General features: G+C 40.9%; 2 protein-coding genes across 3 annotated transcripts in view; both read right to left on the reverse strand.

Annotated features, from left to right (window-relative positions):
• Positions 1–239: 239 nt before the first annotated feature.
• Positions 240–7,886, reverse strand: kcmf1 (potassium channel modulatory factor 1). Of its 2 annotated transcripts, XM_030743426.1 has the most exons (7): positions 7,675–7,885; positions 5,948–6,115; positions 5,611–5,750; positions 5,157–5,258; positions 4,833–5,016; positions 2,691–2,985; positions 242–1,865 (listed from the first exon to the last, which is right to left on the reverse strand). In XM_030743426.1, exons 1-7 carry the CDS (start codon positions 7,688–7,690, stop codon positions 1,601–1,603), a joined length of 1,170 nt encoding a protein of 389 aa, XP_030599286.1. In that variant the 5' UTR covers positions 7,691–7,885; the 3' UTR covers positions 242–1,600. The 2 variants fall into 2 exon arrangements, with proteins under 2 accessions (XP_030599287.1, XP_030599286.1); XM_030743427.1 differs by lacking the exon at positions 5,948–6,115 and having other exon boundaries at positions 240–1,865; positions 7,675–7,886.
• A 3,579-nt stretch (positions 7,887–11,465) lies between these two features.
• The window catches only part of itga1 (integrin, alpha 1), a 59,909-nt gene continuing 45,629 nt past the window's right edge, over positions 11,466–25,745 (reverse strand). The window contains exons 12-30 of the mRNA XM_030743187.1: positions 24,275–24,420; positions 23,468–23,611; positions 23,077–23,328; positions 22,704–22,834; positions 21,809–21,984; positions 21,554–21,705; positions 19,420–19,530; positions 18,431–18,507; positions 17,462–17,585; positions 17,298–17,375; positions 17,107–17,183; positions 16,883–16,981; positions 16,061–16,163; positions 15,819–15,935; positions 15,638–15,739; positions 15,447–15,554; positions 15,157–15,255; positions 14,919–15,032; positions 11,466–13,387 (exon numbers count right to left, since the gene is read on the reverse strand). Of these exons, the coding sequence (XP_030599047.1) occupies positions 13,331–13,387; positions 14,919–15,032; positions 15,157–15,255; positions 15,447–15,554; positions 15,638–15,739; positions 15,819–15,935; positions 16,061–16,163; positions 16,883–16,981; positions 17,107–17,183; positions 17,298–17,375; positions 17,462–17,585; positions 18,431–18,507; positions 19,420–19,530; positions 21,554–21,705; positions 21,809–21,984; positions 22,704–22,834; positions 23,077–23,328; positions 23,468–23,611; positions 24,275–24,420 (2,267 nt within the window). The 3' untranslated portion in view covers positions 11,466–13,330. The remainder of the gene's footprint in view (positions 13,388–14,918; positions 15,033–15,156; positions 15,256–15,446; positions 15,555–15,637; positions 15,740–15,818; positions 15,936–16,060; positions 16,164–16,882; positions 16,982–17,106; positions 17,184–17,297; positions 17,376–17,461; positions 17,586–18,430; positions 18,508–19,419; positions 19,531–21,553; positions 21,706–21,808; positions 21,985–22,703; positions 22,835–23,076; positions 23,329–23,467; positions 23,612–24,274; positions 24,421–25,745) is intronic.

Here is a 25,745-nt window from a genome sequence, read left to right on the forward strand (position 1 = left end):
ATAAATTATACACAGCCCCCTCTGTGTTACATTAAATCAGTGGCTATTTACTATTTTTATAAGCTCAGTCAGGGGGATGTTTCATTAGTAAAAAAGTGGCTGGAGGGCTGCTAATGTTCCCATCGTGGGACCTTAAGTTTAAGGATTTTTAAGAAATAAGACAAGGTGCAAAAAGCATAGTGTCTCTAGCTTTCATTAAAAGCTGTGTGCAGATATTTATTGTATTCTAAATTTACATCTTAGAAAAAAAAAATTCTGCCCATGTCTTAGAACCGTTATGAAAGTTAACCAACAAATTTAATATACATCTCATTGCATTTTACAGAGAGGGTGAAAGTATAGGCATGAAGGTGGCATGATCCACATCAAGGCTCTGAAGAATCAGAAAACAAACATGAATAAATAAAAGGTGCTACTTTTAGCAGAAAGTGTGTTAAATTAAAACTTTGAGGAAAAAAAAAAAAACTGCATTGTGAAAAGTCTCCAGGTCCTGATATTTAGCAAAAATATTGATCAGAAGCAGGTGGACTGGTGTGAACCCTGTGCAGGGACAACGGAGCCAGTCGGGCGTCTGTACTCGTCTATAAATTGAAAAGTATACTGTGGCTTAAGTTTATAACTAAACATTAATATCTAGAAAAAAAAAATCAGAGGGGAGTGCCTTTCTTCTGTCCTTAATTTTCATTTGATGCTTCTAGACGCACCAAAAAGGCAAGACTGGGGCTGCGAAACGCTGCAGCAGAATCACTTCTCCCCTTTTTTAGAAACACTTCTTCAAAGAAAACCTCTCAACATATACTCTCAGATTTCAATTTCTTTGTCAGTTTGCAAACTTACACTTTTAATACTTAACCACGTTTGAAATAACTAGGGATGCGCTGATGTGTCTGCACTTCTGCCTGCTATCCCTTAATAAGATGGCAGTGGCTGATGTTCATCTGTTAGGTGACGTTACTCTTCCTCATTTCTGTAGCTCGAAAGCAAAAAAACAAACCGAACAATCAGTGCATCCCTAGAAATAATCATTTAACAATTGTGAGCTTTGGGATTTTTAAAAAGGTTTTAATGACAGGGTCATTAAGTCATGCACGCTGCAAATAACTGCATGCAGTAGTTAATGGTCACCCATCCAAGCACTTTATTTATTAATAGTCATAAACACACACACAGCAGCTTCATCAGAGGAGCCTGTGCCCTCTTCACTTTTTGAATGTGGAGTATTTATACGGAGAGCCATTTGAATGTCACAGGAAGCAAAGGTCGGCCACAGCTGCCTGTAACATTTACCTGATAAAAGAAAAGTAATGTGGATTGATTATCAACTTTATATATTTTATATATATTTATATATTTCTCTTCTCTCGCTCACGTCGCGCTCTCTCACATTTATCCCACTTGCTCTCGTTTATTTATTTATTTTTTTTGTTTACAATATAACAAATGTGGTGACGGGCCTGAAATTACAATCACCAAAAACAAACTCAGAAAACCGGGGAGGGGGAGAAAAGGGCGAGGCCAGGGAGGACTGCTGCTGCTGCTGTTTGCTGCCCATCACTGACAGATGCAGCACAGAGGACACAGTCTGCTTGATGCTCGGACATCAAAGAGGAGGCGGCGGAGGCTCCTTCCCCATAGAGCTGCTCTCTTTAAGCTGGAGGTTCTCCAACGCCACATCTAAAGGCATGATATCCACGCAGCCCATCGCTCCGAAGTCGCCGAAGTCTCGGCGGTCGTCCTCGTCAGAGGAGGAGCTCTCTTCTTGCATCAGCGTAGCCAAAACCAGCTCCTGGACAAACAGGCTGCGGTCGGCTCGCTCGCCTTCTAGGAACTGCCGCTCTGCTTCGGACATCTTAGGTTCATTCAACCTGAAGAAAGGTTATATTCATTTATACTCATACAGGTAATAAATGCAGATACCGCTGTTACAATATTCTGTTAATATGGCAGCTGGTGACTCGGTTCGAAAACCACCAGCTGCACTGTTGCACTGGGTCAGAATGTAAATGCTGCCTTGTGCACCAAGTCAGGGAGCTATTTTCTATTAGAATTCATTTTGGTTTGTTTATTACAACAGAGAACAACACGACGGTTACTTTTCAGATATTGTTACTATTTTGCATACCTTCCTTACAAATATTTTAAACTGGGCAATAAAGATGTAAAGTCCTACAAAAAATATATCCACAGATACATGAAGTCTTAAAGCTATAAATATCACAGTGAGGCATGAGGAATATATGAGTGAGTGTGGCTGCATTAAACTGGCTGCAGCTGTGTCCTCGGGGTTGACATGGAGCACTAAGATATAAAATCTGAGGAAGATACTGTGACATGAAAGCAGCCTGTCTAGCCATCCAGCCCTCGTGGACCCTTCCTGTCAAGAGCTTTGCTGACCTGCTTTGTCTGGAAATAGGCCAAAATAATTCATCCAGCTGTAACCCTTTATAGTTATAGTTCAATTCACTCAGTTACACATTTTGTCTCACTCACTGTAACTGAATAAACTACAAAATAAATGTGGCTGTAGAGTAATTACTTACTTCCCACTAAACTTATCCTTCATGGTCAAAATAACACTGCACATAGCAGTAATGTGATGTGATGAAGAACAGTTTGTGTTTTGTCCTGTTACTAGAAGCTGTGCGCATATTTATAACCAAACTCTAAAGCCCACTTCCTACTCCACTCACCGTGCTAATAGGAACTGGGAGCTGTGGGATGAGGACGACGGATTGCTTTCACCCACAGTGGTGGTGTTGGCAGTTGCTGTGCTAGGTTGGGGGACGGCAGTGCCAGTGTTGCCCGGGTTGTTGCCGCGACGTGTTGCGTGGCGGCCCGATTCCACTTGCTGTCGTGCCGCCTGAGCTTGCTGCCGCTCCAACTGCAGTTGCATCTGGAGTTGCTGAAGCTGAGAGGCTGAAGGCCCCGATGAGTTGATTTGCCCCCCTGCAGCACGCCGCACACCTGACAGCTGAGACAACAACTCTACAGGAGACACACACACGCACAAAAACACAAAAATACTTCAGTCTTCAGACATCAGTGCTGTTTGTTTCTAAATAAAAACAGAATTTTAAAAGACAGTGTAGATATCTGCAAGAAGATGAAGACAAAACAACAGAATAAAGATACGGTCATGTGCATCCATTTGCACACAACCGGCATGACTTAGGAAAAATCCTGAAAAAGTCGGATCAGCCATTATAGGTTCAGCTTTGTATTTTCTTTTGTTTTCTAAAGAAAGGGGAATAAAATGTTACTTCAAAATATCCCTATGACCACCTATAAATTAGACACAGCCTTTTCTTTTTCTCACTAATGTCTCTGTGAAAAAAATTGTCTTTTTTTGATAAATACTGTGATCTTTACTATAATGATTGTAGCTTATGTCCGTTTGTGCCCTCTCTCCTCAACGGGTGCCAATCTGAATGAAACTCGTCACACATACAGCAATTTATTAAAAAAGATTGATCAGAAATCCCCAATTTTTTGATTTTATCATACCGCCCTGTGAATACGATGTTACATTCTTGTTTGTGTCTCTTTCACGTGTCACATTCAACGTGCGTTGCCTGTATATGGAACCACGCAAGGGACATGGGAGGGGGAAAAAAAAATAAATAAATGCTTTTGTGAGATCCCGCAAAAACTTAATTTAAGGCCATGCCATCGCCACAAACACAAACACAGCTTGAGCTTTTATTTTATGAATATATATGAATACGAATCTCTACCACAGGTATGTGTCCTCCATCACTGTGGTTGTTTATGAGGGGAGTCGCTGGGAGGAGAAGGGGGACAGTGCTGTGTGTGTTTGTGATGATCGAGTGAAGCAGTGAGAGCGGGACAGTCAGTCAGCTTCCTTCATGCTTGTACAGTTTTGGCGTGGTTACGGCCAACAGGAACCGCTAAATTATGAATTAAAGATGACTTTTCCTCGCAGTCTCTTGCCGATCCTGTCAATGTCCTGATGGACGCTGCCGTATCAAGATTAATGCGGAACTGCACGGCCTGAAATTAAAAGCTTTTTCGGGATCTCGCAAAATATTTGTGGGATCTTGCAAAAGTGCATTTTTTTTTCCCCCTGTTTTTTTTCCTCCCCCGTCCCTTGCTGTACCTGTATGTAACTTCACAGTCACCAAAATTTGTTCAAGTCAACACTAAATACAGAATGAAGATTCTGAAAAGGCGCCACAGGCCTGGCACGTGTTTAACAGAATATCTTTTTGGATTTTGGAGCCCGTTTCCTGAAGCTTTTTTGGTGTGTTACAGTGCTTCAGGGCCACTGTGAAATATGCTCTAGATAGCTACACAAAAGTAAAAGTTATTTGAAAGAGTTAAAGATTTAACCAAATTTGGATGCAAATAGGGCTGCAACTATCGATTATTTTAGTAATCGAGTATTCTATTGATTATTGATAATGTGGAGGCATGAAAAAAATGTGTCAGCGATGATCCATTCTATGTTAAAGGATTGTTTTTTCCAAATGACGGAAATCCATCACAGTGACGGAGAACTTTAATGATGCTAATGTGGGTGAAATGCTCCGTGTGCACGGAGCGCTGCAGAGTTTAAACGAAGCATTGAAGCAACAAATTTGTGATGAGGATTTTTTTTTAATAATCAAATTATTTGAGTTACTCGAGGAATCATTGCAGCCCTAGATGCAAATTCTTACCAAGACTAAGAAGGGATGAAAAAGCTCCTGTTTACCTTTAACACTGGAAGTAGACTGTACAGTGGATGGGTTTTGATGCTGTATAATTAATATGTTATTGCCCGTTTGTGGAATATTATGCAGGGGGTTGATGAGTAATGTCCTGACTCTCACCTGCAATCGGGTCCATTGCTTCTCTGTTACTGGGGGTGTACGTGGAGCTCTGTGATGAGGAGGATGAAAGTCCTCCTGTGGAGCCGCTAGTAAAGTGCATATTTGTCCGTCGTGCTCTGGGGCCGCCCAGTCCTCGTCCAGGGTGGAACATCCTGCGTACATGCCGCACACTGCTGGACTCATCGTAAAGGAGGGCTGTTAAGGTTAAATTCAGTCACACTGTATAATACCAAGATAATCTTGCCATTTAAAATTATTCACGTAAAAAAATGTATACATATTTCCATTTTTTGACTCTAATGTGTGGAGAAATTGAAAGGATATTAAATCTCTTGGCGCTCTGTGTTCGAGAGTGAGGTGAGCTGTGAAGTCATCTGTGACATGGTTGGGATCCCCTCCTGGCAAGGCAGCACATATTGGACAGATCTGAAATGAGAGGGAGAGATTTCTGTTGATACATAAAGGAAGGATGTTTTACAGTCAAGCTTTACTTTGTCTGACTTTCATTATCATACACACTGGTATGTCTGTCGGCAGCAACTATTCTGCCTATAAGCTCCAACTGTTGGGTTAAATAAGAGACAGCAGGTTAATTATTATTAACCTACTGTTGCCATTAACCTTTTTTAACCAGTCATGGTCAGTGAGCTGGAAACTGACCAGATAGCAGAAGTAAACTGAAATGCTGGGGCTGCTTACAGAAATTAGGACATTTGTAGGCTTTAAATAGTACACAAAAGTCTACTGTGCATTTAATTTGTGCAGTCAGCATACTCACCACCTCTGTGGAAGTCTCTGAATGCTCTGAGGTGACATGCTCCTGTAGGGATGTCTCTGTGAAGCCCATCTTGCCACAGTAAGGACATGTGAACGACTGTGGCTGCTCTACTGAAAAGGTGTCTCCTCCATAATACAAATCTGAAAGGAAACAGTAAAAGACAGCCGCTCTTACTGGAAGTCCATCAATAGTTTAATGATTACGCTCAACAAATGACAATATTTATAGATGAGATTGTGATGAATGATTTGTAATCACACAGTAAAGCCATTAGTAGTAAAATTGTCCTGTACAACAATCTGTGTAGGATCAGAAACCCGCACAGTCAGGTCTTTACCATAATCTACCCTGGTTAATATACACTGCATGGGGTGCTCTGTGGTGTGCCTTGTTGTTGTGGCTCCGCTCTCGTAGCACGACGCGCACAGATCGTAGTCGTAGCAAATTAAACACTTGAACCGTCTCCCTCTAAAGTTGCCTTTTAAACATGCATCACAGCTCACACCTGCAAAACAGAAACAGAGAATAGGAAATAAAACGTGGACCTGACAATAGTTTCACAAATTCCTTATAAAGGCGTCTAAGAGGCTGACTGTGAGAAAGCAAACTCTTTTTGCAGGCCACTCTCACTTACACAAGCATGTGTTTTGGAGTGGCACCAACAAACAAGTGCCAACAATGAAGAACATTGGCATTCCAGCAGACTTCACAACCAACTCAGAGTTATCTGAAAGCTGCTTTCATTACTCACTTATAATACAGTCCACCCATTTTCAGGCAGCATACTGCTGCTTGTTTTTTTTTTCTTCCCCCAGACCAACAAGGACTAAATTGGTCAAGAGAAAAAACTAAGCACAGGCAGAAGAGGGGGGTGTTTTCTATGAGACATCACACTGACATTTCCTTTGTCAATAAAGATGGCCTTATTCTGTATAAAGGGAATTTTCTCTGACTCATATTACATCTAACAACAGAGACCTTCATAATATGCAATATATACATATACACACACACACACACACACACACACACACACACACACACAAAGGTATCTGTTATTAAACAGATGCTGACATGCAAAAACAATTCTGCCAGCAACATGTAGCTAATTAAAGGTTTGGTTATTCAGAAGCAAGTTCAATAGTACAAATACCCGGATGCCTTGCTTACAAGGAATTTTAACCACCTGGATAATTCTAGTGTCAGCTCAAAAACTAACTGGCCCAGTAGATGACAATTAAACAGATGATTAGACACCTTTGCTATACCTTGTACATATAATCTCAGCTAATTTCCCCTTGGTCCTGAAGGGGCCAACTATCCTACAGTGAACATGTCTGCATCATGGTGGCACTTCTTTTTAAACTTCCGAGGTGATTAGATGGGACAGCCACCTGACAGGTCTTGAAATATGTGAATGAAAAGGGCCAAAATTGAAGTTTTCAGTTAAGCATACGGTAACTAAAACCTCGCTTACGAGCAGGCTGCCAGTTAGCCAACTTAGTTAGTGGTTATAGAGTCAGAGGCCTCAGACTTTCAGTCTTCTTGATGACAGTGCATTAGCTAACAACAGTATGTGACCAGACGGGACAGTATGGCGCTAATTCAATAGCTAAGAGCTCTTAATGAACAAGTACTCAGAATGTAAGCAAAAGGTTATGACGGCTATATCAGGATAAGTTACTGTACTGCTAATGAGCGCCACGATAAGTGACAGAAACTCACAGCTACACCGACTCTTTGAATTAGCATATATTAGCTTACTCGCTAGCCCGGCTAACATAAGGTAACGCAGTACCTAGCAACGGCTAACTGCTGCTGCGCTGCCGTATCATTGCGAACAGACTGAATTAAGCCTCGATTTAGGAAATACAAGACAGATATGCAGAGCGGAGTTGCTGACAGCAAACACACATATCAGGGAACAAGCCTAGTAACACACTGCGGAAAGCGTAACAACCCTCTCAGACTTGAGTAAGCAGTTAGCAAAGCTAGCCCCAGAAGCTAGCTGCTCAGGTAATGTAGCCTACAACCAGGGCGCCGTGGACCTGTTTATCAACTCACCCTCATGTCGGGACATCCTACAAACAGCGACACAGCCCCCTCCTCGGGCTCCCCAGCGCGTCTAATGGGGAACGGTACAGTTTCTGAGCCACTAAACTAAGAAATCCTTCACTCCGGTCTGTTTTTCAGGCAAGATGGATCCCCCAGCAGCTTACAGTTTATACCGCTTCCCCTCCCAGAGTGTCACTTATGGCCGAGTGCTGTCGGCGGACACTAGGAGGCGCTATCTGCTATGAAATCACTCTGCCCTGACTGTGCTGCTCTGACGCCTGTTTTTTTTTTTTTTAAACACTATTGTCTTAAACAATTTGTTTAAAATGTTAATAATTTAATAAAAACAATTAAAAATTAATAAACAAGCATTTTATAAATATTTAATTGAGGAAAGGTTGCAGGGTTTACAGCAAAAAAAAAAGACGAGTTGGTGTCATATTTCTGTTTCTTAACAGGAAAATTTGGGTTTAGTTTGCATATAAAAACAAAATTCCCAATTGCACATTATTTTTTTCTCTTGTTTGCACTTACTTTTACAAACCTAACATTTTTTTCCTGCTTTTACATTTCTTTTAAAAACTATAGTCATATAGCGACCCAGTGACGTCAAGGATTACAGGCCAGTGGCACTGACTTCCCACATAATGAAGACCATGGAGAGGCTCGTCCTGGATCAGCTCCGGCCCATGGTCCCGTCATTTCTGGACCCCCTCCAGTTCGCCTACCAGCCCCGCCTGGGAGTTGAGGATGCCATTATCTACCTGCTAAACCGAGTCTACGCTCACCTGGATAAGCCGGCCAGCACTGTGAGGGTCATGTTCTTTGACTTCTCAAGTGCATTCAACACCATTCAGCCTGCTCTTCTGGGTGATAAGTTGACAGCGATGCAGGTAGATGCTCCCCTTGTGTCCTGGATTGTTGACTACCTGACTGGCAGACCACAGTATGTACGCCTGCAGCACTGTGTGTCTGACAGAGTAGTTAGCAACACTGGAGCCCCACAAGGGACTGTCCTCTCTCCCTTCCTCTTCACCCTCTACACCACAGACTTCAGCTACTGCTCAGAGACCTGCCATCTTCAAAAGTTTTCTGATGACTCTGCAATAGTTGGATGTATCAGCAGGGGTGATGAGGATGAGTACAGGAGGACAGTGAAGGACTTTGTCACATGGTGCAAGCGGAACCATCTAGAGCTCAACGTGACAAAGACAAAGGAACTGGTGGTGGACTTGAGGAAAGACAAGGCACCGGTGGCCCCTATGTCCATCGGAGGGGTCAGTGTGGACACCGTTGAGGACTACAAATATCTGGGAGTACACATTGACAACAAACTGGACTGGGCTAAGAACACTGATGCCCTATACAGGAAGGGCCAAAGTCGCCTCTATTTTCTGAGACGCCTGAGGTCCTTCAACATCTGCCGGACTATGCTCAGGATCTTCTATGAGTCTGTGGTGGCGAGTGCCATCCTCTATGCTGTTGCATGCTGGGGCAGCAGACTGAGGGCAGCAGACGCCAACAGACTCAATAAACTGATCCACAAAGCCAGTGATGTGGTGGGAGTGGAGCTGGATTCGCTTATGGCAGTGTCAGAGAGGAGGATGCTGTCTAAGCTGCAGGCCATTATGAACAATGGCTCCCACCCACTCTACAACACAGTGATGGGACACAGGAGCACATTCAGTGCAAGACTCATCCCACCAAAATGCACCACAGAGCGCCACAGGAGGTCATTTCTACCTGTGGCCATCAGACTCTATAACTCCTCCCTTAATAGGTGACATTGTGGTTCATCAGTGTCATTCACTTATCAGTATTCAATTGTACATAAAATTGTTTAAATTTCCATATACATTGTACATACACTATATACATTGTACAAAAAAGGACTGTGCATATATATATAATGACACCTTTTAAAAAATTTTTGCACTCACAATTTTTATATGTGTATAGATTTAGATGTGTATATAGTCAAAATATCTCTTTAGTCTTTATACTTTATGACTTTAGTGTATGTTATTGTGTTTTAGGTTTACTCGTTTAAATGAAACGGTTGCAGCTGTAACAATAGTAATTTCCTTTTGGGATCAATAAAGTATTCTGATTCCGATTCTGATTCTGATATAACATAAGCTATTTGGCTGAAACAAGTTCATTTTTTCAGTTTTAATGTCCAGATAAAACCTTCTGTACATGATAAATGACTGAGAAATTAACACATTTTGATAGCTTGCACTGCCAGCTGCTTTACGCACTACTTTTTCAATTAACTACTTTAAGCCAGAATACTTATTTTGTCATTATAAAAGAAAACAATTCAAAAAATACAGTAATGCGTACAGTAATACAGTTTCTTTATTTTAGCTGGTGGAACCAGTGAATATTTAATATATTTTTGAATAGTTTACTCATTAATGACATACTAAAATAATAATATGTCTAATGATCGGCCACTTCCCAGCTGACATAGGGCGAGAGGCAGGGTACACCCTGGACAGGTCGCCAGCCTGTCGCAGGGCCAACACAGAGAGACAGACAACATCCACACTCACATTCATACCTATGGGCAATTTAGAGTGGCCAGTTAACCTAACCCCAGTAAGTGCATGTCTTTGGACTGTGGGAGGAAACCGGAGTACCCAGAGAAAACCCACGCAGACACGGGGAGAACATGCAAACTCCACACAGAGAGAGAGGGAGGGGCCTGGGCCAAGGTGGAATCGAACCCAGGCCTTCCAGATGGTATTCTAACTCAAGCCCCCCACCGCGACCGCGATCGGCCACTTTGTTAGATACAGTCGCTGTACAATTACTCATAAATACAAATATCTAATCATCCAATCACATGGCAGCAAACTGGTGCATTTAGACATGGTTAGGACAGCCAGATGAAGTTCATGGTTGTTGTGGTTGTTGGTGTTGGTCTGAGTATTTTAGAATCTCCTGATCTACTGGGATTTCCCCCGCACAACCATCTCTAGGGTTTACAGAGAATGTTCTAAAAAAGAGAAAATACCCAATGAGCAGCAGTTCTCTGGGCGACAATGCCTTCTTGCAAGAGGTCAGAGAAGAATGGCCCAATTGCTTGGAGCTGATAGGAAGACAACAGTATCTCAAATAACCACTGGTTACATCCAAGGCATGTAGAAGAGCATCTCTGAATGCAAAACATGTGAGCTACAGCAAACTGATTATACAATTTGCACAGGCTCATCAAAGTTTGACAAGAGAAGCCTGAAAAAAAAAAAATTTCTGCTGTGACATTTGGATGGTAGGGTCAGAAAGCATGGATCTATTCTGCCTTCTATCGATGGCTGAGGCTGCTGATGGTGTAATGCTGTGGGGGATGTGGGGGCACACTTCGGGACCCTTAGTACCACCTAATAGTGGTTTAACACCACAGCCTACCTGAGTATTGCTGTTGACCATGTTCATTCCTTTATGACCACAGTGTACCCATCTTCTGATGCCTGCTTCCAACAAGATATGCACCGTGTCAACATCTCAGACTGCTTTCTTGTGAGGTCACTGTAGTCAAATGGCCTCCACAGTCACCAGATCTCAATCCAATAGAGCACCTTTGGGATGAAGAAGGGGGTCCAACCTGATATGAGCAAGGTGTACCTAATGATCTGCCTGTGAGTGTTTTCATGAGAGCTAAAAGCAGTATATTAAACAGAGTTTAATACCAGTGTTCAAGAAAAAGCAGTATATTAAACAGAGTTTAATATACTGCTTTTTAGTTTTGTTGTATGTTCATTTTTGTCTGAACAAAAGCAAAATAACTGATGATGTTCTTTATAAAAAAAAAATCTTTATTTTTTTTATACATCAGTTTCAGTTCATATTGGTGCTGATGAGGACACATACACTCTGACAAACCAGTGCATTACAGTGAAGACTTCACAGCAGTGTAGAAGGCTGGGCTGGAGCTGGTTTCCTGCAGTTTCTCAGAAGTGATCACAAAGTAAGATCTGACTGAACAAAGTGAGGCAACTCCACCCTTGTGCATGAACCCAATGTGTCCACACAAAATGACTAATAGTTATACATTCTGTCCATACATGTGCTTCATGTCAACAGTGAGAGCTGACTTAGCGCTGAGAATACTAAAGACCTTCCGCTTATTCTTCTTGCTTATTTCTCTCAGCCTTATGGCATAATTACATCACAAAAGAAGCTGGAATATGTTTCTCCTCAATCCAGATTAGAATCTTTTCTAAAATCCTGCACAGTTGTGCAAAGATTGGAAAGAAAAAGGCAGAAAACCAGAATGAATAAGGTTCTTTGAAAGCGACAGAGAGCTTAGAGTGTGCTAATGTTTTGCATACATACTGCAGCTACCAGGGAATCCCTTTACTACATAGAAGAAACTAGTGAATGGTGAGACATATATTTCTAAACTGGATAATTATTGGCCCCGATTTTACAAATTAAAAGGAAATCAAAAATGTTCTGTGGCGATCTCTTAGCATCAGCACTCAGAACGCAGCCATTCAACAGGTATGAAATATAATTTTCAATCAAATAAAACCAAAGCAGTGGATACAAACCCTCCTCTTTATATATATTTAACTACAGAGAAAATTATACTTTCAATTTTCATCAAAATATGACAATATTTACATATGTGCATAAGCTCTGAAAATGTGACAAAAGCCATATAATTTTTCTTGAGTGTAACTTGTTAATGTGTTCGTGATATCTGTAGCACCTGAGCAAAACTATTTCTCTGATCAGCGATCACAAAAACATTAAATTAAATCCAAACACAATTCTGTACATGTTAAGCTTTACAATTTGGCATCAGCTGTATTTACAGTACAATCAACATTTTGGATTTTGACGACGCAGCAGTCTGCATCTCTCTGTAACCAAGGTGATGGCAGGTTAATTACAGGCTGCAATTTTTCTTTTTTTAAAAAAAATGTTGCATTCAGGTTACAGTCCTTAAAACATTCTGACATTAAACATGTGCCATTTTATATTGTTTAAATTCAGCAATAAAAAAAAAAAAAGCCATAAAATACTTAATACAGTGTTTCATAAACCTAATCAAGCAAAAGAGTTTCACACAAGAGTGTAAGCTTTCAGACAGACCATAAAGACACAAGTAAAGTTCACATATCGTCTCAGAAGTGTGTGTAAAGTAGCTTCGGCAGCTTTGAATCCTCATAGTGAAAAACCTGAGTACTTTTTTTTTTTTTTTGCCTCTAAAGCTGGAGTGCAGCTGCAGGAGCTCTGAAAGCCTTTGGATTTCTGCTGTATGTAAAGAGTTAGATGCTACTTTTCCATCTGGTGCCTTGGAACTGATGGTTTCCTCGATCCTGCCTCTGGCTCCTCTTCTTGAAGTGCTTGACGTGACTTGATGCTTAATGTTACTGCTTGTTGCCGATGAATAGCACGTGCAAATCCTTCTGCATAGTCGGTGTGTTCGTCTTTGCATATGAGACCATTTCATTCAGGCCTAGTGCTTGAAAAGGCAAAGAGTTATGAAGTATTTGCAAACATTACCTGATAAATACCAGTGCAGGAAATAGTGAATGTAAAGGCGTTTTTCCAGGCAGTCAGTGTGTCAAGGCACTGATGTCAGTGGGTCTTATGGGGTTTCTTGTCTGTCTGTCACTTTGCAGGTCCTGATGGTGGCTGTCTGAACAGCTCATTCTGCCAGTTCCTCCTTTGGGTAGTCCCTGGATTTTCTCTTGAAGAAGCCCAACTGGAGGAGCAGAAAACGGAGTCACACAACTACTCAAAACAAAACAGGACAGTTCTACATCTTCTGACATATATTTATTTGCTTTTATGCTGAGAGTTTCTGTCATCATCTGTCTTAAAATTAGGATCAAAGCATTGACTTTACACGTAAGATCCCGTAGCTTCCATGTTTTTCCCTGCTAGTTTGTGGATTTGCATTTTGAAGTCTTGAGTTTATCAGCTAACACCAGAAAGCCCAAATACAGATCCCTGCGTATTAATGCTAATAAAATAATAGTTTCACTCACTGAAACTAGAGCACAGACTTTTTGATGGGCAGCTAGTAGTTAACAGCACAGAAAGTCATATTAATTGTTAAATAACTGCAGTTAAATAACTGCATCCAAAATTGCACCACTATTTCAACTGCTGTAACAAAAAAGAATTTCCCAAAAATGGAATAAATAAAGCATTTTTTTGTCATAAACAAATTCACATGCAAATATTCACCCTCCATCTCTGTACATTTGTCATAAAGTGGGATATTTGCTGTAAGTGGGGATCATTAGAGGAAAGTCCAAAAAATGACCAATTATGATACAGTAGAGATGTAAAAAATAAACATGAACCATCTGAAATTTGAGATGTTTTGGTAATGGCTTTATATTTAATAGCAAGAAAGGAAGCGAGCACACTTGCCATAATAATCCTGTTTGCATAAAAAAAACATGAAATCTTATTATTGTTGGTTTTAAGAATCGTCTTTAGTTGGATTTACTGAAAAAATTGTTTCTTTTTTAAGTTTACTTGAGGGCAGCACGGCGGTTAGCACTGTCGCCTCACAGCAAGAAGGTCTGGGGTTTGAGTCCACTATCCGCCCGGGGCCTTTCTGTGTGGAGTTTGCACGTCCTTCCCGTGTCTGCGTAGGTTCTCTCTGCGTGCTCTGGCTTCCTCCCACAGTCCAAAGGCATGCAGTTAGTGGGGTAAGGTTAATTGGTGATTCTAAATTGCCCATAGGTGTGAATGTGAGTGTGTTAGCCCTGCGACAGACTGGTGACCTGTCCAGGGTGTACCCGGCCTCTCGCCCTATGACAGCTGGAAGTGGCTAGAGCCCCCCCATGACCCTGAATTGGATAAGCGGAAAAAAATGGATGGGTGGATGGAGGGGGGGATAGATGGATGGACGGATGGATGGAAGTTTACTTGAGTCATTTGTGTTATTTCAACAAATTACTATGCACTAAAAAAAGGGGGGAGTTGGATTTACTTAAAAAGTTAGGCCCAGTGGTTTTACCCAACTGTGCTGAATAACTCCTGAGAAATCAGTTGCCTTTTACTCTAAAATGTTAAAGTGAACTCAGTGGCTTTTCATTAAGTCAATTCAACATTTCAGACTGAAATTCAGTCAGTTTAGGAGTTACTTAACACAGTTGGGTGAAACCTTTAAGTAGATACAAAAGTATCTATATATATTTTTGAGTATGCTCTGCATACATGTCACAGATGGTCACAATAATCTGAAATAGTCTGCAGAATAATTCAGGAAATATTACCTTCCACAGAATGAAGATAACAAGTGCTAAGATGAGCAGTCCTATCAGGATGCTGACGATAATGATCCAAAAAGGAATTCCTTTGACAGTGTCTTTGGAAACCTGGATCTTGATCTGTTTCGTGGACAAAGACATCCATGTACACAATATATATATATATATATATATAAAAACACACACTAGTATTTAATGCTAATATGACAGTACATGCTTACTACATCAGAACTTTATGACTTACACTTCTGGTCCTGTCTTTGCTGCTCACTTGAAATATGCCTTCCATCTCTTTGATGTTCAGAGTGGCGTTCACCATCAAGTATAGACCGGAAAACTCGCTCTGTAAGACAAACCTCCTTTAAATGTTTGCTTTCCTTTCTGTCCATCAGTCAGACAGCTGTCAGTCTATGTGTTTTTTTTTTCCCCAATACTGTGTTATATCTGTGATTTATCCCAACCCTTGTGAAAGAACTGGGCTGAGAGGGCCAGATAAGCCAAAAGTAAGCATCCGTGTCACCGTCTCAAACGCACCTCGATAAACGTAGGTTTCCACAGTCTGAAGGTCACGTTGACCTGAGCAGTCTTGATTCCTCCAGAGATCGTGCATCTAAATGATTCAAATTTTGTGTTGCCATCTTGCTGTAGAGTAAATTACAAAAAAACACTTAAGATGGGAGCAGGAAGCTTTGAGCAGTTTATAGAAAATGAATGTCATGACTCACCAGCAGGTAGTTACTGAGGGTTTCTTTTTTTGGTTTAGTAACCTTAAAACCCTCTCGGTTAATTTTGAAAGGATTGATCTGATGTTCTGCGCTACACATTGTCTGCAGAGTAGGAAGAAAAGGACATGAAGGTGGGTCTCTTTCTTCACATACACTTGCATATCCATGTATGTATAGATACCTTTGAGCTGGTGGTGACGTGCGTCAGGTAGAGTAATGTGTTCTTCATAGGAGACTCAAAAGGATATTTCACTTCAAGGTCAAGGGTCGGAGTTACCACTTCACCTAACCTTTCCACCTGAGGATATGTGAGAGATAAAGGTTAGATGTGACCTTCATATTACTTGACATCCTGCATGCAGCTTTAAGCTCCGTGCTTATATTAGTAAACCATCAGATATGATCACTGTGTGCAGATGTTACCGTGTAGCTGATGTTGACCTCTTCTCCAATCATACTGGTCTCACTGAATTTTAAGGGATACTTTTCATCCTGTTTTACTTCAATGTGGTTATTCAAAGGCGACCTGAAAGAGGCATGTTTTTTTCAATCCGAGCTTAGGAAACACAACCAGAACTCTTGCTACTATTGAATAAATAGCCAGTCTTGGTGTTCATGCACTTCCCAATTCATTACAGGGTCAGTACAGCTTCAATAATGCTGAATAAGTCATCGATCCATGTGCTCTGTGCAACATGCATTAACCTCAACTGTAATAACATGTTTAGGTCACTTGCTGGCAGCACAAAGATGCAAACAAAATACTGACATAATATTGCCTTAAAAATAAAAGTTGCATTCTAGGTGTTATGATGTAAATGTTTATTAGAAGAGAGTTATGGGACTGCAAGAAACCAAAAGGTCAAGGGTCAAACTATCTGTGAAAAGTCCCAGCTGGCTCCAATTAACTAATTTAAGGTCGATGTGTGTAAGTGTGTTTTTTTTTTTGTTTTTTTGTGCAGATTACAGGACAATTACAAGCGTTTTAATATACTGACTTTATCATAAGCTCCCAAACACAACACAGGACCCTCCACGATGTCTGATTCTGCTGTGACACTAAGATGTTTTATTCCAATAAAAGGAAATGAAAATAATCTTTTTCTTCTTCTTATCATCCTCATCAACATTAGTGGACATTTGTGTTGTTGTTACCCCTTTGTTTTGTGCCATGATTAGCCAGAAAGTCCACACAAAGCTGTATTGTTAATGCAAAGATGCACGGGTATTTCCACAGCTACTCACTTCACATCTACTTTGAACGTGAGTCCAACTTCATACTTCACAGGGATGGAGATCTGCACATTGTTGTCACTCAGGGTAGAGGGAAGCTCTTCACTGTCACTAAAAAAATACAATTCATGTGTAAAATGAACATGAATGATTCATGATTTTGGGCACTTAATCACAGAAAGAAACAGAATTATTAGCTTCAGATGACATGCAGAAAAACGGACCGCTTCTCTCACCTTGTAGCCGTAACACTGATTTGAATTTCCTCTCCAACGTGTTCGAGATTCACCTCAAATTTCACCTTTAATTTTTCCTGTGGATTTTACATCACACTGTGGGTTCAGTGAGCAGCAGTAAAGACAAAGAAAATATACTGTTTAGGTATCCATATGTGGTATGGATCCTGCACAGGGCGGCTCAAACTAACCTCGGCATTGTTTCCCAAGAAAGGGTATCCCACTTCAAAATCCACTTTAGTGTGATTCACAGAGGACGTCTTCTCTGGCTGAAAAATCATAATCGCATCATCACAAACATTGTTCAGTCCGCACGACGAATAAAATGCAGAGAGAGGAGGGAAAGCGTTCTCACCTCTACGTTCACAAAGTTGATGTTTGGTGTGAAGCTCATATTAACTTTGGTGTTATAAGCCCTGTCTTTGAGGTTTTTGACGCTGATGTTCACATAAATATTTTCCTTTCCTTTGATCACCATGCTGCAAAAGTATATTTTTATAAATGGTCAGAAAGCCCGGATGCAATACATACACTTCAACACAAGGGTGCAGTCCTACTCTGGAATGATCTGCAGCAAGAAACAACTCTAAGCAACACTTAATTAAAACGTTGGGACAGGAGGAACAAAAGACTGGAGAAGCTGTGCAGTGCCTTGTTGGTTTGTTAGCAGCAGGTCAGGAACATGAGTGGGTAAAAAGGCAGTGTTTCAGAAGTGAAGGTGGGGATGGGTTCATCCCTCTGTAAAACACTGCAGAACAATTTACAGATAACATTTGTCAGTATGAAACTGCTAAGAATTTAGGGGTTTCATCAGCTATAGCACATTACATCATTTAAAGTAAAGTACTGTGCAAAAGTCTTGAGCCACCCTTATTTCTTCATATTTTGCTCTCAAGCAGCCAAACTTTCTTGTAATTTTTTTAAGCAGTTTTGAGCTTTGGTTCTCCAGCCTTTCTGAAGGTCTTTCAAAGTTTTTCTTTGGGCCTGTCTGCTTTTTCAGTGCTGTCCTTGCACTTGACCATTTTCAAAGGAATGCATTTTATTTTTTTAAGCCACTTCACACTGACTTATGAATCATTCAAGTATAAAAGATCAACCTCAAGGGATGAACCAGTGTTGTGTCCACACATAACGCACAACTTAGCAAAGAACCAATTTTAAATTGTATTGTCATACACTTATTAGCAGCGTGCTGCAAAATGACAAAGGAAAAATCACAATAACCAGCACCTCTCTCAGGGCACACACTGTATTTTGTGCTTGTATTATCTTAAGACAGACTTGAAAAAACATGAAAATATCATTTAATGATAAAGCCACTAACCTTCTTACGCTAGGCTCAGCTTTCAAGGAGAGGTCAGCAATGCACTTCCCATCAGTTCCACAGTCCACTAAAGGAATCTACAAGACAGAGAGATTTTCAAGAAAACACTAAATTACATCTTAAAAGTGCATTTTACTTGGCCTCGCAGAAGAAGAAGAAATTTGAAATCCTGGAGTAAAACCACCACATCTAAGCTTCAGAAATTAGCAATGAGAATCAAAATAAACTGCTGCATGTTTGTTTGTACCCCTGAGAAGAAGTGTTCCTTTAGATGACCTTAATTTCCTTTGCCTCTTTCCCCCTGAGTGTTTGAGGATCACAGTCACATTTGTTCCCATTCCCGATAGTCTCCCACTGGACCGATAAGATCAACAGTGTCTTCTCTCCCAAAAAGGATGAGATTAGAATATCATTTGCTGTGCAATATCAAAAGAAAAACACTTCCGCTTGACGACTTCCTCTTTGTCCCCTTCTCTTCCTGTCAATAACAATAACAGGAGAGGTCCTCATAGCTGAGTGGGAATCAGGATGTGTCGAGGCTTTTAAACACAGCACCTCTGGTCTTTTGTTTAGGTGCGAGTGAATACAGCGATGCTACTCATTCAAATAGGCTTTAGATGCGGTTTTTGTTTTGGTACACGTTGAAGCCAAATTCTCCTGTAATAGTTCGACATCACTCACTGCCGCGATTATCTGGGAACCCTCTTGTTAGAGCAAATATGCATGTGGGGGTGTGGGAAGAACGTGCTGGCTGCTGGTGCTGAAACACTAACGCAGGCTGGAGGAAAAACTGAAGGATGGTAGTCAGCTGTTGCAGATGCTAATGTACTGTTTCAGCAGCATGCTTGGTGCCAGAAAAGAAGACCCTTCTCCTCACCATGGGATTATAAAGAGAGATGAGGGTCAAATTCTTCCTGTCTGCCACTTTAAATGCTCTGCTTACAGCAATCTGTCAGTTATTTTACTAAAAGAAGCATAAGTGGTCTTACTGTCTTATTGATGGATTTGGGAAGACTTTCATCCAGCACGGGGCCTTGGTCCTCATTAACTTTTCCAAAGTCCAAAGACACCATGAGAGGGTCTCGGAAGTCTAGCCGGGTCTGGGATAGAGGAGGATGAGGCAAAGTTTGGAGGAAATTAAAAGACAGAGGGAGAAAAGAGTTAAAAAAAAAACACAACGAAGGACTTAAAGGTCTTACGAACCTGTGGATCACAGTAACAGACTGGAAGCTTTCTGACTCTGAAGCTATGCTGCATCTTATTATATAATTAAGAATAACTGATTTTTAAAAAAAAAAAATTGTCAGGATACCTCCTACTCCCGCAGGGAAAAATAAAAAGGCCAGCTGAACACTGCCTTGTGTGACGACGTGGGGAATATTTTCTTGGCACAGTTCACTCCCCTCAAATCAATCATAGCTTGAATATCGCAGCATATCTGAGTACTGCCCCTGACCTTTGTCACTCCTTTCAGCCACTATTTACCTTCTTCTAATGGCTACTTCCAGCAGTATAATGCACCGGGTCCCAAAGCAAAACTGTTTTGTGTCACTGGAAGAATTGAGGGTGTTTTTGAGAGCAAATGAAGTCCCGACCCTCTGTTGCTGTGCTGTTCCTAATAAAGTGCTTGCTGAGCCTAACTGCAACACTTCACTGGCAAAAAAAACCCAAAACAAAACAAAAAAAAATCAACCTGATGGTAGAGCAAAGGTCAGAGAACATCAGACATTTGAATTCATCCTCCAGGAATTATGAGAGTTAGTGAAAACGTTTCCTCTGATCCATTAAGCAGATGTTGAGGTGTTTTTGCTGCTTAAAAGAAAGCACAATCACAAGCATGTGACTCTGGTGGCAGCAGTCATTAATCAAGGCTTTCTCACTGAAAACCACCAAAAATCTAACATTCACTGGTGCTCTGAGTGTCACAACAAACAGCAGGTAGTTGTTAATCAGTCTCCCCAAGTCACAGCTGCTACTGCTAAAAACAGTGATCTAAAAAGAAATGGAGAAAAACTGCGTGAGTGTGCAAGGCCTTCATACGACTGAAACACTGAGATCCAATTTGAGATGCTTTGCACTCAGGCACGGTGTATCGCAAAGTCACCGTGAGGGATAAATATGGCTCTTTCTTGAGACCCTAACATCTTTACTGCATCTGTAATCAGGCCCACTGGTGCAGCTTGGTCCATCCAGACTGTGCCTGCTGCTTAAAAAATTATAAATCATACTATTTATAACTTGCTGCTATTTTGATCAGGTTTTTTTTTTTTTTTTTTTTCAGTATTTAAGCATCTTCATGCTGTGATATTAACTTTATTTTTCATTTTAATCAGTGCCATTGTACCAAAGCAGAATAGGAGATTGCTTTAGCACACTAATCTCTTTTTGTGGACACACTCATTTCCTTTTGTCTCATGCAGTTTCTGTCAGATTTGGGTCCATCTCGGATTCAGGGGATATAGATGTGGTGTTTCTTCCATGCTGGACAAATTCTCAACCCCGTAAGACCTCTGCCCTGGAACAAGTGTGAAGTTTCTGCATTGACTTGTCCACTTGAACAGAGCAGGTATTCATCCTCTGCACACATGATCACAGCAGCTGTTTCCACTGATTAGTTCCTCTTTCTTTCACAAAGGATTTGCCAGTCAGAGAAATCCACGGCTGGCATGAATGCCCGGAAAGAGAAAGTGCCTAAGCAGACTGCTTGGGTTTACAGTAGGTGGCGCAGTAAAGTTTAAATGCTTTTAGTGGTAATAAGTACTCAATGGATCACTACCTAATTCACCTTCTACTTCACTATATTCACTACTTCATCCTCTGCCTCTCTCCAAGTGTCTCCAGATAATTTATCAGTCAGAGCAGTGCGGGGGCTGAATGGAGCATGCTTTGATCACGATGGGTCTGTTTCATGTCTTTCTGCTCTGCATAGAACAACTTTGTCCTGCCTCCTCCCTGGCTAACAGCCCTAAAACACCATTAACATTTCCATGAAGCCCAGAACTTTCATTAATAAGCAGCAGAGAGATTTAAGGAACGCTGAGGATGCACGATGAAAATAAAGCTGGACTTTGTAGAGGTAAGAAACCCTAACTGATCCCACACGGTTAAGATCAGAAGACTTGCCGACATCATGAAGGTTTCCTCCATGCATCTGCTTATTCCGTGTTCGATGGTGAAGGTCTTTGTAGTCTTACGATCAATTTTATCATCTGTGCCATTAAATGAAGCCCTGGCTTTGGCACGCAGCCCGTCCAGAGTTATAGTATAGCGGATGTCTGCAGGACATAACAAAATTTTTATGATGTGGTTATAAACAGAAGTATAAACAAAAAACGTGAGGTAAATGATGTGATAATGTGGGATAGTCACATGGCTCACCTGCCATCTCTTTTACGATCTGCTTGTCGGATTTGACATTGTAGTTAAAGCACACAGTGGTCTTCACGCAAACAGATTTGCGTCCGCCATGTTCACACTGGTGCTCGGACTGCTGCAGGTTGATTTTAGCAGGGTCGAAAGTCATGTTGACATGCAGCTGTGCAACGTCTCTAGACCTGAAAACATGAATTAAATACACCAACTTCTAAAAACTATAGCACACAGGAATAGTACAAGGACAGTGCAAGTACTGCACAAAGAGTACATAGTACTGCAACTAACTACCAAAGTTTTCATGAAGACAAACTTGCTCCAGACTAATTAGCTGCACCAACATACTAAATAACTGATGACACTGATGCATCATGTTGTCAGAGTAAAATAAATACTTTTACTAAATGCATCCGCTTCTCAAAGGAAGGAACTAATGCATCTTGAGGATAAAGACTTGGTTTCAGTTCTCGGCATCCAACTGTTAAGCTTTCTAAAACACAGCCAACAGTCCAGGAAGAACAGCCGCCTGCTGCCAAATCCTATTTAAACTCTAAGTCACTTGGGAAATGGAGTTTTCACACACCCTAGTTGAGCCTCTGTCAGTAGAAGCTGTGGGAGAAAATCTGCCCTGGAAGTTAAATCATGTTTTTGGCTTTAGAACTTTGTGGGCTGAGGACTGTATGCTGGTCTCCAACAGTGAAGGATGTAGCGGGGGTTTTTAAAAGAGAGGTTGATGGTCACCAGCCAATAAAACCCAGTGGGATGTGCACAGCTGTCTAAACCCCGATTAATACAATGCAAAGCAGACATGTATGATGCTGCAGCACTGCTGCTGTTACCGACTGAAGGGGAACGCACAGTTTGTGGACTGAATGTTTATATCTGATGGGCCACGTCTCACCAGAACAGAGAAGCCCCTCCCAGACCTCCTATGGTGACATCAGTGATTCCATCTCCATTTAGATCCATGACTCCATGTATGGACTGACCGAAGAATTTCATCTTTTCTCCATCGCCACCTGCAGGGATATGCTGAGGACAGGCCAGCAAAGCAGTGATATTAAGGCACAATTTCAGTTCATTTCAATTGAGTATAGCCACTGTGGCTATATTAACTTAGGTATACAATATCTGCACAGAGAGGAAGCATCTCAAGCCGTAGTTTGTCGAGTTATGCTTTTACATGTTCACTGGGAAAACTCTTGGCTAAAATATACTGTAATAAATAAACAACAACAACAGAGCTTTCAGTATTAGCTGTTCAGTGTTCTCACCTGTACATATTTCTCTTTCAGTGACTTTTTGTCTCCATGATAGATGTAGACAGCCCCTCTGTGGTCATTCTCGAATGGTGCACCAATCGCCACATCATGATACCCATCAAGGTTCAGATCTGTCACTGCTGCAATGGCTGTACCAAACCGGGCACCGCACGGCTCGTTCTTATTGGTGCAGCCGGCTGATTGTGGGGTACAACACGACTGATTCATAGGCTTTAAAGTAAACTCATGTTTGAACATGTCATTCTGTAATGGAGCAAATAAAAAAACAAGATTAGATCATCAGCACTATGAGGATCAGGGGCTTAAGTCATAACAACTCTCATACTGTAAATTTCTGCAGAAATCTGACAAAAAGATATCAGGCTGATCTTGTTTTCTGTACCTTACTGAGTTTGTAGACATAAACCCGTCCCTGCTCATCTTTTTCTGAGCCCATGTACATTGGCGCTCCAACCAAAAGCAGGTCTGTGTAGGAATCGTTATCCACGTCCACAGTCTGCAGGACACTGCCGAAGTAGGAACCAATCTGCACAAAGTGCCAAACCAGCTTTCAATGTTTACTCCACTGAGCTCTGTATTTGTGCATTATATACAATAAACAATGAATCTAGTTGAGTGTGTCTATACTACACATGCTGAACATGTTGTTTTTTGTGCATTATAAATTGAAATGCAATCCTTACATTAAGATGCCATATGCCTGCTTTAAAGCAGGTATATGGCATCCTACAGGCATATTTTGAAGCCATATTTTAAGCACTGCTGTGGAATAGCGCACTTTGGACCAAACATAATGTTGCCTTTGTTATTGGGCACTTCCTTTTGCCACGGACATTGAATGTCCTGGAGCCATTCACTGACCATCTGCCCAACCAGCCCTTTGAGATCTCTCATTGGTTGTAATCCATGCGGATGTGTTGCTGGATTTTTGACCTTTTCAGACGTTTTCCTCTCCTGCATGCACCGCAGACGTAACTGAAGCTATTGTTTATATAAATAATACTTTATATAAATTATGGGCTTTTTTACTGTGGCCCTGAGGTGTAAAACACAACAGGGGGAATGAAAAAAAAACAAGCAAACAGTACAACACATAACTGTAATAAGAAAGCAAGCTTTTAAGAAAAAAAGTCTCCTGTGCAAAAGTGCACTGAGGAACTGAGGCGAGCCAAGCCTGACACAGACCCACCTGTTCTCCTTTCAGTATCTGCGAGATGACAATGTTGTTATTTTCATCGAGTCTGTAGACAACCACGCGGCCGGTGTGGTTGTACCGCGGTGCACCTGTGATGTACAGCTCTCCCTTACTCGTGGATGCTGACTGAACATCGTAGCCTGCGGAGAATGCATTTACAAGCACGTCATTATATCAGTCCATCCAATATGTGTCACAAAGGTATCTGCGATTTACGATGTCTCTAGTAAAGAAATGCACGCTCGTTCTGTTTATGAGATATTTTTAATGCCTCCTCTGGCAGCTGTTTACTGCACTTCTGAGTGTGAGAAGGAAACAGTAAAACACCATTGGAAAGGAACACACATCCACTTAGAAAAGCACACAAAAGCACACATGCTGCAGTCTGACCATTTGGTACGTGCATATGCCAACAGCTGAGTTTACAGTATGCGAGCTACCAGTGCTCCATCTAATGACATGTTGATTAAATAACGTGATATTAAGATACCACGGCTGCTTTACAAGCCATAAAAGGCAGCAGCACGAAGAGGAGAGTCTGTGTGTTATTATTTATGACACAAAGAGAGAGAAGAATCTGCTTCTGACGTCAGAGAAATCCTTTATAAGAGGCTAAAAAAAACAAAAAAACTATCTATTAGCTTGAATTTAAATAAGTTCATTCTCATTCTCTCAGATCAAGTCTCCAGTGTTTCATAGGTCTTTTTAAACTACGCATCTCAAACTTTTTTGCCCATCTTCTGTGGCTTTGACAAGAAACTACATTAATATTTTTATTCATCACGACTTTGTGTGTTTCTTTACACTCACCAGTTGTAAAAAACGTGTAGCCTACACACGATTCAAAATCTAAAAACTAAGTCTTGGAGGAAAACAGAAAACTTGACAGTTTTTAATTTTACTATTAGGCCAGCATGCATTATATTTATTGTCAAAGTCGACTACTTTTAATGTGATTCATTTCAACAAACACAGCTAGGATTTAAAGTGGCCCGTAGAGCTTTATAGGAAAATAGGCCTGAATACAGATATTTAAATCATTATTCCTGCCACTCCAGAATTGCTCAGTTTTCCTGGTAATAAAAGTATATAAACATTAAAATGTTGGGTTTTTTTATGTATGTGGTCGCCACTGAGCTACACGGGCAACCTAAAATTTTGTTTTTCTGGTTACAAAATTTACATAAATACATATGAAAATGCTAATCTAATTTTTTTTACACTTACTGTATTAGTAATGTTGATTTTATGCTCAATAGGCTGTGATTCCTTCATCATAAGTCTTAAGTATGTATAATATATAAAAATGTTTGTTCACAAAAACCTTTAAAATGGCTCTTTTCATAGTAAGTGTTGCTATTCTCAGATGTTTTGTCTCTGCATAGGGACCAGGGACAATTCATTTTCACACACATTACTTACATCACATTATCAGTGATGTAAGTAATTAACTAGAGGGGGAGGA

This window comes from Archocentrus centrarchus, chromosome 12 (assembly GCF_007364275.1).
Source record: "Archocentrus centrarchus isolate MPI-CPG fArcCen1 chromosome 12, fArcCen1, whole genome shotgun sequence".
Classification (NCBI taxonomy): domain Eukaryota; kingdom Metazoa; phylum Chordata; class Actinopteri; order Cichliformes; family Cichlidae; genus Archocentrus; species Archocentrus centrarchus.

Excerpts from the sequence above, each read along its gene's own strand:
- kcmf1 (XM_030743426.1), bottom strand. Across the intron at positions 5,751-5,947 it reads ATTAACCAGGGTAGATTATG|ATTTGTATTATGGAGGAGAC; the intron begins GTAAAGACCTGA and ends GTTTCCTTTCAG. Across the intron at positions 1,866-2,690 it reads TCCCAGTTCCTATTAGCACG|GTTGAATGAACCTAAGATGT; the intron begins GTGAGTGGAGTA and ends ACCTTTCTTCAG.